General features: G+C 34.8%; 1 protein-coding gene across 1 annotated transcript in view; it reads left to right on the top strand.

Annotated features, from left to right (window-relative positions):
• Window positions 1-16,163, top strand: part of LOC124236751 (probable ATP-dependent RNA helicase DDX60) — a 75,097-nt gene that overhangs the window by 41,680 nt on the left and 17,254 nt on the right. The window contains exons 19-23 of the mRNA XM_046655724.1: window positions 4,988-5,092; window positions 5,729-5,929; window positions 6,810-6,914; window positions 7,062-7,206; window positions 8,959-9,080. Of these exons, the coding sequence (XP_046511680.1) occupies window positions 4,988-5,092; window positions 5,729-5,929; window positions 6,810-6,914; window positions 7,062-7,206; window positions 8,959-9,080 (678 nt within the window). The remainder of the gene's footprint in view (window positions 1-4,987; window positions 5,093-5,728; window positions 5,930-6,809; window positions 6,915-7,061; window positions 7,207-8,958; window positions 9,081-16,163) is intronic.

The raw sequence follows: 16,163 nt of genomic DNA, 5'->3' as shown, positions 1-16,163 counted from the left end.
TAAAAGTCTACTATGACAATTATATGCCAAAAAATTGAACAACATAGACGAATTGGATAAATTCCTAGAAATATAAAACCTACCTAGATTGATTCATGATGAAACAGAAAATCTGAACAGACATATTGCTACTAAGGAGATTGAATCAATAATGGAAAACTTCCCAACAAACAAAAGTCCAGGACCAGATAGCTTCACTGGTGAATTCTATCAAACATTTAAAGATTTAGTACCAATTCTTGGGCCATCCCAGGGGCATAGGGGTTAAGTTAATGTGTTCCACTTTGGTGGCTTGGGGTTTGGAGGTTCAAATCCCACCCAAAAACCTACATACCACTCATCAAGCCATGCTGTGGTGGCTTCCCACATACAAAATAGAGGAAGATTGGCACAGATGTTAGCTCAGAGCCAATCTTTCTCATCAAATAAATAAATAAATAATACACATTCTTCTCAAACTTTTCCAAAAAATTTAAGAGGAGAGAAACCTTCCAACCTCATTTTATGAGTTTACCCTGATACCAAAATGAGGCAAGGACACCACAAAAAAGGAAAGTTATGAGCCAATATCCTTAATGAATTTAATGAAGATAGATGCAAAAATCCTCAGCAAAATGTTAGCAAACCAAATTCAGCAATACATTAAACAGATCATATGCCATGATCAAGTGAGATTTATTCCAAGGATGTAATGATGGTTCAACATCCACAAATCAATTAGCGTGATACATCACATAAACAAAATGAATGGTAAAAATCAAATGATCATCTCAATAAATGCAGAGAAAGCATTTGATAAAACTCAATATCTATTAATGATAAAAACTCTCAACAAAGTGGATATAGAGGGAACATAATTCACCATTGTAAAGGCCATATATGACAAACTCAAAGAATATCATATTCAATGATGAAAAATTGGAAGCTTCCCCGTAAGATCAGGAATAAGACAAGGACACACACTCTTGTCACTTTTATTCAGTATAGTGTTGGAAATCCTCACCACAGCAATTAGCAAGAAAAAGAAATGAAAGGCATCCAAATTGGAAAGGAAGAAGTAAACTGTCACCGTTTGCAGATGGCATGATACAATACAGAAAACTCTAAACACTTCACCAAAAAACTGCTGGAACAAATAAACACATTCAGTAAAGTTGCAAGATACAAAATCAATACACATAAACCTATGATGTTTCTATACACTAATAACGAGCTATCAGAAAGAGAAATTAAGAAAACAAACCATTTACAATCACATCAAAAACATTAAAATATCTAGGAATAAATTTAACCAAGGAAGCAAAAACCTCTACACTGAAAACTATAACATATTGATGAAAGAAATTGAATAAGACACAAATAAATGAAAAGATATTCCATGTTCATGGATTGGAAGAATTAATACTGTTAAAATGTCCATACTACCCAATGAAATCTACAAATTCAATGCAATCCCTAGCAAAATTCCAATGGCATTTTTCACAGAAATAGACGAAATAACTCTAAAATTTGTATGGAACCACAAAAGAACCCAAATAGCCAAAGCAATCTTGAGAAAGAAGAACAAAGCTGGCGGTATCATGATCTCTGATTTCAAACTATACAACATAGCTATAGTAAACAAAATAGTATGGTATTGACATAAAAACAGACACACAGTTCAATAGAACAGAACAGAGATCCCAGAAATAAACTCATGCATATATGGTCAATTAATTTATGACAAAGGAGCCAAGAACATACAATTGAGAAAAGACTGTCACTTCAATAAATGGTGTTGGGAAAACAGGACAGCCACAAGCAAAAGAATAAAACTGGACCACTGTCTTACCCTGTACTCAAAAATTAACTCAAAGTGTATTTAAGACTTGAATTTGAAACCTGAAACCATAAAATTCAAAAGAAAATCATAGGTAGTAAGCCCCTTGATGTTGCTCTTAGTGATGTCTTTGTGGATATGACAGCAAAGGCAAGGGAAACAAAAGCAAAAATAAACAAATGGGATACATCAAAATAAAAAGCTTCTGTACAGTGAAGGAAATAATCATCAAAACAAAAAGGAAACCCACTGAATGGGAGTAGATATTTCAAATCATATATCTGATAAAGGGTTAATATCCAAAATAAATAAATAATTCATACAATGCAACAATGAAAAAATAAGCAACTAGATTAAAAAATGAGCAGAGAATCTGAATAGAAATTTTCCCAAAGAAAACATAAAAATGGCCAATAGGCACACAAAAAAATGTTCAACATCACTAATTATTAGGAAAATACAAGTCAAAACCACAATGAATTATCACTCAGACCTGTTAGCATGGCCATTATCAAAAAGACAAGAAATAACAAGTGTTGGTGAGGATGTAGAGAAAAGGGAACTCTTGTACACTGTTGGTGAAAAGGTAAAGTGGTGCAGCCGTATGAAAAACGGTATGGAGATTCCTCAAAAAATTAAGACTATAACTACCATATGATGCAGCTATTCCACTTCCAGATATTTATCCAAAAATTATAAAAAGCTATTTCAAAAAGATATATGCACCCTTATGTTCATCGCAGCATTCTTCACAATAGTCAAGACTTGGAAACAACCAAAATGTCCATCGATGGACGAATGGATAAAGAAGACGTGTTATAAGTATACAATGGAATACTACTCAGCCATAAAAAGATGAAGTTTTTCCATTCTGACAACATGGATGGACTTTGAGGGCATTATCCTAAGTGAAATAAGTCAGATCGATAAAGACAAATACTGTATGATTTCTGTCATATGTGGAAGATAAAAAGAAAACGACAACAGCAACAAACAAAGATATAGACACAAAGTACAGATTGGTGGTTACCAGAGGGGAAAGGAGGAGGGGAGATGGCAAAAGAGGTAAAACTGCACATGTATATGGTGATGTGAATGTGATGTAATCTACACAGAAATAGAAATAGAATGATGTACACCTGAAATTTATATAATATTACAAACCAATAAAAAATACAAAGTGATCACCGTCAAAAGTATAGTTAGCATCCATCACCACACATCATCTTCATCCATTTCCCCCACCCCGAACTTATTTCCGCTCTAGTAACCACCAATCTCTTCTCTGTTTCTATGAGTTTGTTTTTTGTTTTGTTTGTTGGTTCGTTTTGTTTTGTTTTTTGGATTGCACATATGAGTGAAAAGGGAGCCCTCATACTCTTCTGGTGGGAACGCAAACTGGTACAGTCACTATGAAAAACAGTATGGAGGTTCCTCAAAAATTTAAGACTAGAGGGGCCTGCCCGGTGGCACAGTGGTTGTGTTTGTGTGCCCTGCTTCCTCGGCCTGGGGTTTGCTGCTTCGGATCCTGGGTGTGTACCTATGCACTCCTTATCAAGCCATGCTGTGGCAGGCATGCCACATATGAAATAGAGGAAGATGGGCACAGATGTTAGCTCAGGACAAATCTTCCTCAGCAAAAAGAGGAGGATTGGTGGTGTATGTTAGCATCTGAGCAAAGGTTAGCTCAGAGCTGTTCTATTTCTGGGTGTTTATCCAAAGATCACTTTGCATTGTATACAGGTGTCAAATTATAAAATTGTACACCTGAAACTTATATAATGTTATATGTTAATTTCACCTCAATAAAAAGGTAATAAAGCAGACAGAAAGATTTAAAATGCTGTGAGGAATAGACAACAAAATATAAACTGGTAGCTAGATCATCAAATATAACAATTACATTAAATATGTTGGATGTATATGAAATTAACTCTAAGAGGAAATTTTTTTTACTTGTTTAACAAAGTATCCACCTAGGTGTTGATTATAAGGGGATACATTTAAAACTTAAGAAGAGGAAAGAGATTGAAAGGAAGAAAAATAAAATGCAGATAATAACCAAAAGAAAGCTGTTATAGCTATGTTTATATCAAAAACAATGTATTTTAAGATAAAATCATTGCTAGAGGTACAGATGGTTCCATTATTAGGAAGGTATACTAATGTAACGTTTTACATAATATCACAAGTTCAAAATAGTTAAAGAAGAAATTATAGTGGAAATAAGAAAATATAGAGTTGATAGATAAATAAAACACTATATTGCCAAACTGATGTGGTGTAGCTAAAGTAATACTTAGAGAAAAATACATAACCATAACTGTGTCTATTTTGAAGACAAGAAAGGCTAAAAGAGAAGCAAGAAATGATATGAGCAACCTCAAGTAGGTTTGGCATAAGATAAAGATAAGACAGATTCCAGTTGATAGCTTCAATTTTTTCTAAAAAATGTGAGTCAAAATAGCGTTGTAAAATTGAGGTAGGAAAGCAAAAATCCCAGGAAATATACTTTATTCATATGTCTTTTCTCTACTGAGAACACTATTTTCTGCTCAATGACACCATCATCTCTCATCTGTCTAGAAATAAGTCAAACGCCTCCTATCGCATCATTCAGCTTCCATTCATCACCCCCTAAAATTAGTTCACAGACCAGCCAAAGCTCTCTTATAAATATGAATTATATCGCACTACTCCTCTTTCTCTTAAAATCTAAGCTCCTTAGAGTGGTTTTTTAATTCCTGATGTGACCTGGTTCCTGCTCTCTCTTTGAGTTTATCCCCCACTATCTTCTCTACTTAGAAATCTTATAATGCAAAAGTGATACTCCTTTTATAACCTATTGCTTTTATTTACGCAAAAAAAAAGAATGCTTACTGAATGGCTTTCATTTCACATCATTCTGTAGTCTGAAAATGCTAGATAATTGTAATATTAAGGAAAACCATTAAGGAGAATAAGAATCTCTATGATCTCTATGATACAGTTACATAATCCGAAAGAAAATGTAGAGTTTGTATTTTTTGTGACATTGGTTTCCAATTGGACTTTTACTCAATAAACATAATTTCTGGGGGTCTTATCTAGTCAATATTTAGTGCCTATACATACATCTCTGTATTCTACGTTAAATTTGTTTTTATTTTATCTACCCTGCACCCATAGGTGGTAACAGCTACCTCAACTCTTGCTTTAGGAATTAATATGCCATGCAAATCTGTTGTTTTTATGGAAGATTCTGTGTTTTTGGATGCCTTGAACTTTCGGCAGGTATTTATAAGACATCCCTTTTGTTACATTTGTGTACGTAGAGCTCTAGAACATCTATTCAGTAAGCCAAGATAAACCATGTTTATCCTGAAACATTTGGGGACTATAAAAATATTTAAAAATAGGTTTTAGATATATGACATTTTATGAAGATGATTATATTTAAGTACATTTTGAATAATCATTGACTGGCTAGATAGATTAATTTTCTTGAGAATTCCCCTGCTTTGGTAAATATTACTGAACTTAAAAAAAAAGTCTGAAGAAGAGGTAAGCACATCTTCTGAGCGCCCAGTTGGTGCCATGCACCAACAACTATAAATTGAGTGTCTACAAACGTTCTCCATTCAGACTAGTTTCTGGAAATGCATTGGTAAAGAAGACAGTAAATCCTCCTGCTTTAAAAGTTATCATCTTTAAACATAAGCATTACTCAAAAAGCAAACGTATTTTAATAATATATTTGTAAAATAAAATAATATTTTAAACTTTGCTAAAATTAACATTCCAAGCAACAAAGAACTCTTTCAAGATTTCGAAAGTTTAATGTTCCAGCTGGTATAGGTTAGTTAGACATTAACCATTTACAAAGACAAGATTTGAAATGATTTAAAAGTTACGTGAACATCTCTTTAGATGTCGGGTCGTGCAGGAAGACGTGGAGAAGATCTCATAGGAAATGTGTTCTTCTATGATATTCCGTTACCCAAGATACAAAGGCTCTTAAAGTCGAATGTGCCCAAACTGAAGGGTCAGTTTCCTCTAAGCATATCCTTGGTTCTCAGACTTATGCTGTTAGTTGCCAAAGCAAATGACAAAGAGGATGCCAAAGCCAAGGTACTCTGTTTCATACTATTTAAATTAGCTTAATAAATGTAACCATTTCAGCTCAATTTTATAATAAACTATGTAAGTTATATAAGCTGAAGTGAATTAAAAAACAATGTGCTTTAAATAAACTCACTGTAACATTTGATTCTATTTTACAGTACCCTTAGTCAATGCAAAAATGTGCCTTTAACTTTCATGCTTTCAAACAAGGAAAATTAACCTTATGATATTCCAATTAACGTTACCCCTAGGCTGTGTACATATTAGAAAAGAGACCTTTTTTTTCTGTAAATATGTCTGGTCTAAAACATATTAAAAATCAAATTTCAAAGAAATAACTAATAGTTGAAAATGACAAGATACTGAAATGTTCATGATTCTTTGTTTTACATTTTTATACCTTATGTTTACTTCTCACCTGTCATGTGTAAAGTTGTAATTATTCATCTCTTTCTCTAAATTTCTCTTACCAGTGTCTATTAAACAAATACATATATAATAAAAACATTATGGATGAAATGATTATAATAAATAATATAATAGAGCAATATGCAATGCCAAATTTAAAAATGTAAAAATAGAGGCTGGCTCCTTGGCCTAGTGTGGACATGTACCACTCATGAGTGGCCACGTTATGGTGGCAGCCTACATGCAAAATAGAGGAAGATTGGCACAGATGTTAGCTCAGGGTGAATCTTCCTCAGGGGAAAAAAAGAAAATTAAAAAAATGTAAAAATATATTATATATTATGTATAGTACATAAGTATATATAATACCATGTTCTATAATAGAAATGCCTAATTGTCCTTTGGATATTGCATTTAGAAGACACACTATAAATTCTGCTTAATATCTAACTTGATGTTTTGATGTATGTATGTATAGGCATTATCAGTTCTCCAGCATTCATTGATGTCCTTCAAGCGACCAAAGATTGAGTGCATGTTAAAATTTTACTTCATATATTCTTTGCAATTCTTGGTCACAGAGGTAAGGTTTAAATGTATTTCCACTAAATTAAGATATTAGTATACAGTTTTAATTCTACTGTACTGAAATCTCCTATGTTAATGACTTATTTGTTTGATATTTCTGAGATCTAGAGACTGAGGTTAATGTGTTAAAACTGATTTCTAGGGATACCTGAATGAAGAATGTGTTCCCATTGGATATGCTGGACTTGTGTCCCATTTGCACTACCATGAACCTGCAAATTTCGTTTTAGTAAGCTTGCTGGTGAAAGGTTTATTTCACAAGTTGTGTATTCCAATCAGCATAGACGGTAAGCAAGTATTCTTTCCCCACACTTCTACTCATTGAATGGTGTGTGCTAACACACACTAACTCACACACACAGAGCCCACACATTTGTATTTACATATACCCACACATTCCCCAGAACTTCACTCACTTTGTATGGTATGTAACTTCTAACTGCTTTTTCTCTTAACGTACTTTGAACATTTTTCTTATTTTTATATTATTAAATATGTTTATAAAAACATCAATATAAATGTGGTGCATTTTTAAATATGTATCCTATAAATGTAAATACTCTCAATGATCATTTAATATAGTTTAGATTTTTAAAAATAAACCCTTAGAATAATAAACATTATTTTTATGAAATCACAAGATTTTTAATGTATATCAATTGAAATAAATTACAGTAATATATGTAAAATCACTAATTTTGTCCTTTTTATATCTGGTCATTGACATGAAAACCGGCTTCTTTATGATATCTCACATTTAGGTCCTAATCATTAGCTGTATCATAGTAAAATATGAAGTAACAGAAGTCAAATATAGATTATAGAAATATATTGGTATCACAATATTGTCATTTGTAATCACTTCTTTTTTTTAATTATAAAGTATTTTTCCCTTTTTCCTAACTGTAAGATAATGCCATCAGCTAGAGAGAAATATAAAGTGATGTAATCCAAACTCAAATGATGACATCTGAGACCTGGACTATATAATTAATATTCTGTTATTCATTTTATTTTCAGTAAATTATCAACATTTGTTATAATAATATGAAATAATTAAAACATTATATAGCATACCTTAGAACTACTAACGGATCAAACCATAAAGCCTTTAATCCCCATTAATCTATATTTTTTCATGAAAGGATCATAGAAAGTAATCATCACTGAATTTTACTAATTTCACAAGTATTGTGTGAAGTGTATCACAATGTTAAAGAAATAAAAACACAGAATTTGCCATGATGCTGTCAGTGTAAATACATCAAGTTGACTCTTTTTCCCCACGAAGCTGGACAGCTCCACTCTTCGTGCTCACAGTTCTCCAGCAGTGGGAGGCAGTCATTTTCTCATTCATTACTGACTACTGATTAGGTGGCTATCTGTGTGGGCATGACACTCTGCTAAATACGGTGGCAGATTGTAAATCAGGAATCAGACGTAAGTTTTCCCTCAAGGAGATTTAATCCCTAAAATACTACAGGCAATTGGGCTTATGAAAATATAGGAAATAAAAAGTATTCCAGGGAGAGAAAATATCAGGAGGAAAAGCACGTCATTGGAGCAGTTGTGAGCTCTTTTTGGACTGTTACATGTGCCAAAGAGAGAGTGGTTTGGGATTATGTATGGTCTCTTACGGCAGACAAAGAATTTGGAAAGCAGCATAAGGCCTTCACTCATCAGTGGGTTTTGAACAGAGTTGAAAAAACTGAGTGGAACAGATTGAACAAAGGGAATGTTTGAAGCCCATGATGGAATCTGGGGCAATTCTGGAACTAAAGGGCAAACGGCTGTTTATTTCTTTTTTAGGTACTTACAGCTAACAGTAGATACAATGATACCAACAATCTATGTCAGTAGGAGTTCTATTAGTCTGCATTGTTACAAAGTAATATTGTACTTTATTATAGGTTCACCAAAAATCTGGATAGTGACTTACCTTGAAATTTTAAGTTTAGGTATTAAGAACTGGCAAAGTGTTTTTATGAAATGACAAATTTTGTTCTACAAAGTTTTGAAAAATTAAACTCTTTAAACAGGCCGAAAGACATTTTCTGAAGATGTGATGGAAACCTTAGTGGTGGTGTTAGCAAATCTTTTTGGAAGACGTTATCTTCCTCCTTGTGTGGAAAACTTTAAAAAGAAATTTTCTCTCTCAAAGGTAAGAAAAAATATATTTTGCAATCTTGTAATTTTATGGTAAATCTTTACATTATAACATGCATTGCAATTGTATTTTACCTATAACAAGAGTTTTGCTGTCATTCACTAGTTACTTCTTTGTCATGCCTCAGTCAGTTCTTAGTATGTACGAGTTCTTTTTTTTAATTAACATTGATTTATAATATTATATAAATTTCAGGTGTACATCATTATATTTCTATTTCTGTGTGGACTATATCATGTTCACCACCCAAAGACTAATTACATCCATCATCGTACACATGTGCCTTTTCACTCCTTTCACTCTCCCCCCACCCCATTCCCCTCTGATAACCACCAACCTAATTGCTGTATCTATGTGTTTATTTGTTGTTGCTGTTGTTGTTTTTATCTTCCACTTATGAGTGAAATAATATGGCATTTGACTTTCTCTGTCTGACTTATTTTGCTGAGCATAATACCCTCGAGGTCCATCCATGTTGTTGCAAGCGGCAAGATTTCATTTTTTAAGACTGAGTAGTATTCCATTGTGTATATATACTGCATCTTCTTTATCCATTCATCCCTTGATAAATGCTTGGGTTGTTTCCAAGTCTTGGCTATTATGAATAATGCTGCAATGAGCATAGGGTGCAAATGTCTTTGCATTCATGTTTTCGTGTTCTTTGGATAAACATGCAGAAGTGGACTATCTGGATCATATGGTATTTGTATTCTTAATTTTTTGAGGAATCTCCATACTGCTTTCTGTAGTGGCTGCACCAGTTTACATTCCCATAAGCAATGCATGAGTGTTCCCTTTTCTCCATATTCTCTACAACACTGGTTGTTTCTTGTTAATTATAGCCATTCTGACAGGCGAGAGGTGATATATCATTGTAGTTTTGACCTGCATTTCCCTAATGATTAATGATGAACATCTTTTCATGTGCCTGTTGGCCATCTGTATATCTTCTTTGGAAAAACGCCTGTTCAGATCCTTTGCCCATTTCTTAATTGCATTATTTTTTGTCATTGAGTTGTATGAGTTCTTTGTATATTTTGGATGTTAGCTCTTTATCAGATACATGATTGGCAAATATATTGTCCCAGTTGTTACATTGTCTTTTCCTTTTGTTGATGGTTTCCTTTGCTATGCAGAAGCATTTTAGTTTGACGTAGTCCCATTTATTTTTTCTTTCGTTTCTTTTGCCGAAGTAGGCATGGTATTCACATAGGTACTGCTAAGACCTATGTCAAAGAGCATATGCCTATGTTTTCTAGAAGTTTTATGGTTTCCGGTCTTACATTCAAGTCTTTAATCCATTTGAGTTAAGTTTTGTATATGGTGTAAGATAATGGTCTATTTTCATTCTTTTGCATGTGGCTGTCCAGTTTTCCCAACACTGTTTGTTGAAGAGACTTTCCTTTATGCATTGTATATTCATGGCTCCTTAGTCAAAATTAGCTGTCCATACATGTGGGAACTTATTTCTGGGCTCTTAATTCTGTTTCATTGATCTGTGTGTCTGTTTTTCTGCCAGCACTATGCGGTTTTGATTACTATAGCTTTGTAGGATGTTTTGAAAATCAGGGAGTACAATACCTCCAGCTTTGTTCTTTTTTCTCAGAATTCCTTTAGCTATTCAGGGTCTCATGTTGTTCCATATAGATTGTAGAATTCTTTGTTCTATTTCTGTGGAAATTGTTGCTGGGACTTTAATAGGGATTGCTTTGAATCTTTAGATTACTTTAGGAAGTATGAACATTTTAACTATGTTTATTCTTCCAATCCACAAGCAGGGAATACCTTTCCATTTCTTTGTGTCTTATTTGGTTTTTTCAACATGTTTTATAGTTTTAAGTGTACAGGTTTTTTACCTCTTTGGTTAACTTTATTCTAAGGTGATTGGGTAAAATTATTCTGCTGTGATTGTAAATGGGATTGTATTCTTAATTCCTCGTTCTGCTATTTCATTGTTAGCATATAGAAACGTGACTGATTATATATGTTGATTTTCTATCTTGCTACTTTACTGCATTCATTTATTGTTCCTAATAGTTTTTTGGTGGGTGCTTTGGATTTTTCTATACATAAAATCATGTAATTTGCAAGTAGTGACAGTTTTACTTCTTCCTTTCTAATTTGGATCCTTCTTTTCTTTTTCTTGCCTGATTTCTCTGGCTAGGACTTCCAATACTATGTTAAATAAAAGCAGCAAAAGTGGGCATCCTTGTCTTGTTCTTGTTCTTAGAAGGATAGCTTTCAGTTTTCACAATTGAGTATGATGTTAGCTGTGGGTTTGTCATATAAGGCCTTTATTATTTTGAGATACTTTCCATGTATACATGTTTTATTCAGTCTTTATCATAAATGGATGCTGTATCTTGTCAAATGTTTTCTCTGCATCTATTAAGATGAGCTGTCGGTGTTGCAATCCAATGTACACATCAGGATAGATGCGGAGAGGGCTGATGGCCACTCTGAGTTTATTATAACCAGCATTTCAATATATACATAGCTTACATCTGTTAAACATACACAGGAGTTCTGGACAATGTAATTAGCGAATGCCAAGAATTCTTAGTGATTTCTCAAGGAGCCCTCCCTTGGCCTCTGTTTTGATATTATCATGTTATTGCTGTGCTCATATATTTTATCTTGGAGCATGCAAGACCTCCTAGGCAACAGTCTCTCCTGCTCATGATATCGTGTCTCCATCTGTGCCTCTGGGCGACCAGTGCCTGGCTTAGGTTGCCACCCCTGGGAGGTCTTACCCATCATTGGCTAACTGGCCTTCTCACCTCTCGGTCACAGTTTGTTGGCAAGCCTTTTCCAGTGATTATTAACCCTTCGTGTGTCAGGGGTGGCTACATGAGCATGTGATTTGTATTCTTCATTTTGTTAATGTGGTGTATCACATTGATTTATGGATGTTGAACCATCTCTGCATCACTGGAATAAATCTCACTAGATCATGGTGCATGATCTTTTTAACATGTTGTTGCATTCAATTTTGATAGTATTTTCTTGAGGAATTTTGCATTTATGTTCATCGTTGATATTGGTCTATCATTTTCTTTTTTTCTGCTGTCCTTTTCTGGTTTTGGTCTCAGGGTAATTTTGGCCTTGAAGAATGAGTTAGGAAGTGTCCCCATCGTCCTCAATCTTTTGGAAGAGTTTGATAAGGAGAGGTATTAAGTCTTCTTTGAGTGTTTGATAGAATTCATTGAGGAAGCTTTCTGGTCTTGGACTTGGGTTTTTTGGGAGGTTTTGATTCCTGTGTTGATCTCCTTACTGGTGATTGGTCTATTCCAATTCTCTATTGCTTCTTGATTCAGTTTTGGAAAGTTGTGTGATTCTAAGAATTTATCCATTTACTCTAGATTATTGAATTGGTTGGTGTATAGATTTTCCTAGAATTCCCTTATAATCCTTTGTATTTCTGTGGTGTCTGTTATAATTTCTTCTGTTTCCTTTCTGATTTTATTTATTTGAGACTTCTGTCTTTCTTTTCTGAGTGAATCTAGATAAAGGTTCGTCAATTTTGCTTATCTTTCCAAAGAACTATCTTTTAGTTTCATTGATCTTTTCTATTGTCTTTTAGTCTCTATTTCATTTATTTCCACTCTGATTTTTATTATTTCCTTCCTTCTACTAACTTTGGGCTTTGTTTGCTCTTCTTTTTCTAGTTCCTTTAGGTGTACTGTTAGGTTGTTTAGTTGAGATTTTTATTGTTTTTTGAGGTAGACCTGTATTGCTATAATTTTCCCCCCATTACCACTTTTGTTATATTCCATAAAATTGGGTATGTTGTATTTTAATTTTCATCTGTCTCCAGGTAATTTTTTATTTCTTCTTTGCTTTCTTCATTGACCCAATAGTTGTTTAGTAGCATTTTGTTTAATCTCTACACATTTGTGACTTTTCCAGTTTTCTTCTTGCAGTTGATTTCTAGTTTCATATCATTTTGGTCAGAAAATATGCTTGATATTATTTCAGTCTTCTTAAATCTTTTGAGAGTTGCTTTGTGGCCTAATATGTGATCTATCCTGTAGAATGTTCCATGTGCATTTGAAAAGAATGTGTATTCTGCAGTTTTTGGATGGAGCATTCTGTATACATGTATGAAGTCCATCTCGTCTACTGTGTCATTTAAGGCCAGTGTTTCCTTATCGATCTTCTGTTTAGATGTCCATTGATGTAAGTGGAATGTTAAAGTCCTCTACTCTTATTGTGTTGCTGTCTATTTCTCCTTTTATGTCTGTGGATAATGCCATTATATATTTAGGTGCTTCTATGTTGCGTACATAGATATTTAAAAGTGTTACGTCCTATTGTTGGATTGTTCCCTTTATTATTATGTAGTGCTTGTCTTTGTCTCTTATTATAGGTTTTGTTTTAAGATCTATTTTGTCTGATATAAGTATTGATATCCCAGCTTTCTTTTCTTTGCCATTTTCATGGAATATCTTTTTCCATCCCTTCACTTTCAGTTTGTGAGTGTCTTTAGGTCTGAAATGTGTCTCTTGTATGCATCATATATATGGGTCTTGTTTCTTTTATCCATCAGCCACCCTATGCCTTTTGATTGGAGCATTTAGTCCATTTACATTTAAAGTAGCTATTGATAAGAATATGCTTATTGCCATTTTGTTATTTTTTTTTCTGGGTGTTTTAGTAGTTCTCTGTTCCTTTCTTCTCTTGCTCTCTTCCTTTGTGGTTTGATGGTTTTCTTTAGTATTATGTTTGGGTTCTTTTCTCTTAATTTTTTTGAGTATTTGTTATAGGTTTCTGGTTTATTACCATGTGTTTCACATATAATAACCTATGTAAACAGCAATCTATATTAAGCTAATGGTCTTTTAAGTTTGACCTCTTACTAAAAGCCCTACACTTTTACTCCCCTCTTCCCACATTTTATGTTTTTGATATCATATTTAACCCTTTTTTCTTGGTGTGTCTATCCCTTAATGTCTTATTATGTAGATAGATATTTTTAATCCTTTTGTCTTTTGAATTTCATACTAGCTTTATAGGCAGTTGATCTACTACCTTTACTGTATATTTGCCTTTACGAGTGACTTTTGTCTTTGATAATTTTATTATTCCTATTTGTGGTCTTTTATTTTCCACTTAAATAAGTTCCTTTAACATTTCTTATAAGGTCAATTTAGTGGTGATAAACTCCTGTAGCTTTTACTTTTCTGGAAAACTGTTTTATCTCTCCTTCCATTCTGAGTGATAACCTTGTTGGGTAGAGTATTCTTTGCTGTAAGTCTTTTCTTTTCAGCAATTTGAATATATCATGCCACTCCCTTCTAGCCTGTAAGATTTCTGCTAAGAAGTCACCTGATAGCCTTGTGGGGTTTCTTTTGTATGTAACTTATTGCCTTTCTCTTGTGGCTTTTAGGATTCTCTCTTTATCTTTAATTCTTGACATATTAGTTATAATGTGTCTTGGTGTGGGTCTCTTTGGGTTCATCTTGTTTGGTGCTCTCTATGATTCCTGTACCTGAATGTCTGTTCCCTTCTTCAGATTGGGGAAGTTTTCAGCTAATATTTCTTGAAATAGATTCTCTGCCCCTTTGTCTCTCTCTTCTCCTTCTGGGACACTTATAATATGGTTGTTAGTGTGCTTGATGTTGTCCCAGAGGTCCCTTAGGCTGCCCTCATTCTTGTTTATTTTTTTTTCCTTTTTCCTGTTTTGCTTGAGTGGTTTCCTCTACTCTTTCATCCAGATCACTGATCCATTCTTCTGTGTCATCTACTCTGCTGTTAATTACCTCTAGTGAATTTTCATTTACATTATTATATTCTTTTGTTCTGATTGTTTTTTTTCTATATTTTCTGATTCTTTGTTGAAATCCTCACTCTGTTCATCTGTTCTTCCCCTAAGATCAGTGAGCATCCTTATGACTACTAGTTTGTACTCTTAATCAGGTAGATTGTTTTTCTCTTTTTCATTTAGTTCTTCTTCTGAGGATTTGTCCTGTTCCCTTGTTTGGAATATATTTCTTTGTCTCCTCATTTTGCCCACTTCTCTGTGCTTATTTCTAGGTATTAGGTAAATCAGCTACATCTCCTGATCTTGGAAATGTGGCCTTCTGTAAGTGATGTCTTATGGGGCTGAGCTTCCCTCTCGTCACCTATTCCAAATATTGCAGGAGTATCCTGTGTAGGCTATGTTTGCCTTTCTGTTGTGGTGGGGATGCTCTTGCTGCAGGTGCATGGGTAGGCTAGACTGGCACCCCAGGCTGGCCGTTTGTAAGGCTCACTCATGTGCAGCTGCTATGGTCACTTTACTGGGTGGGGCAAGACCTGTCACAGCTGGCTGCAAAGTCTAATAGCTCATAGCTGCTGCTATTTTGCTACTAAATGAGTCAGTCCCCCAGTGTGGCTGTTTGCTAGGCTCAGGGGCTTAGAATTGCTGCAGGTCTCCATTTTGGTCCCCTGTGGTATCTGCTTTCTCAAGAGAACAGATGGTTGGGGTTGGCCCCGGGGTCAGCAGTACACAATCATTTAAGGCATTGGAATGTGGGGCAGATATCCTGTGTGGCTGTTTAAAATCTTCAGCAGCATGACTGTGCTGTGGCCAACATGCCCCATGACCTATAGGCCCACGCACCTCATCAGTGCAGAGCTGCATCACATGCCTGCCCCACCAAGGCAGACCCATTTGCCCCACTGCTGCAGAGGCCTCACACACCCCACTTACACAGGCCCACAAGTTCACCATGGGCTTGCTGGTGGGCAGGGCCAGTCCTTCCAGCCTCCTGCTCTGGCTGCACTCAGTTGAATCTGAATTGCTTTCTCCGGTGGGTGGGGCAAACCTCTGCGCTAATAGGCTAGAGGAAGGAATCCAATGGCATCTGCCAGTGTCTATGTCAACATGACTGAACTAGGTCACAAAAATGGCTGCTGCCAGTGTCTTAGTCCCTGGGGGGGTGGGCCCAGCCGTGTCTTGCTTCTTTGAGATGCACTCAGAGCTTAGTAATTGAGTCTCTTTTACCAATGGACTATGCACTTTTCTTATGTTTTTGTGTTGGTTTCCAGAACGGATGAATCTGTGTGTGGGCCCTTAAGAGCAGGTTTTCTTTG

This window comes from Equus quagga, chromosome 3, assembly GCF_021613505.1.
Source record: "Equus quagga isolate Etosha38 chromosome 3, UCLA_HA_Equagga_1.0, whole genome shotgun sequence".
In the NCBI taxonomy this organism is placed as follows: Eukaryota; Metazoa; Chordata; class Mammalia; order Perissodactyla; family Equidae; genus Equus; species Equus quagga.
This window is presented reverse-complemented; position numbering and strand designations above follow the sequence as displayed.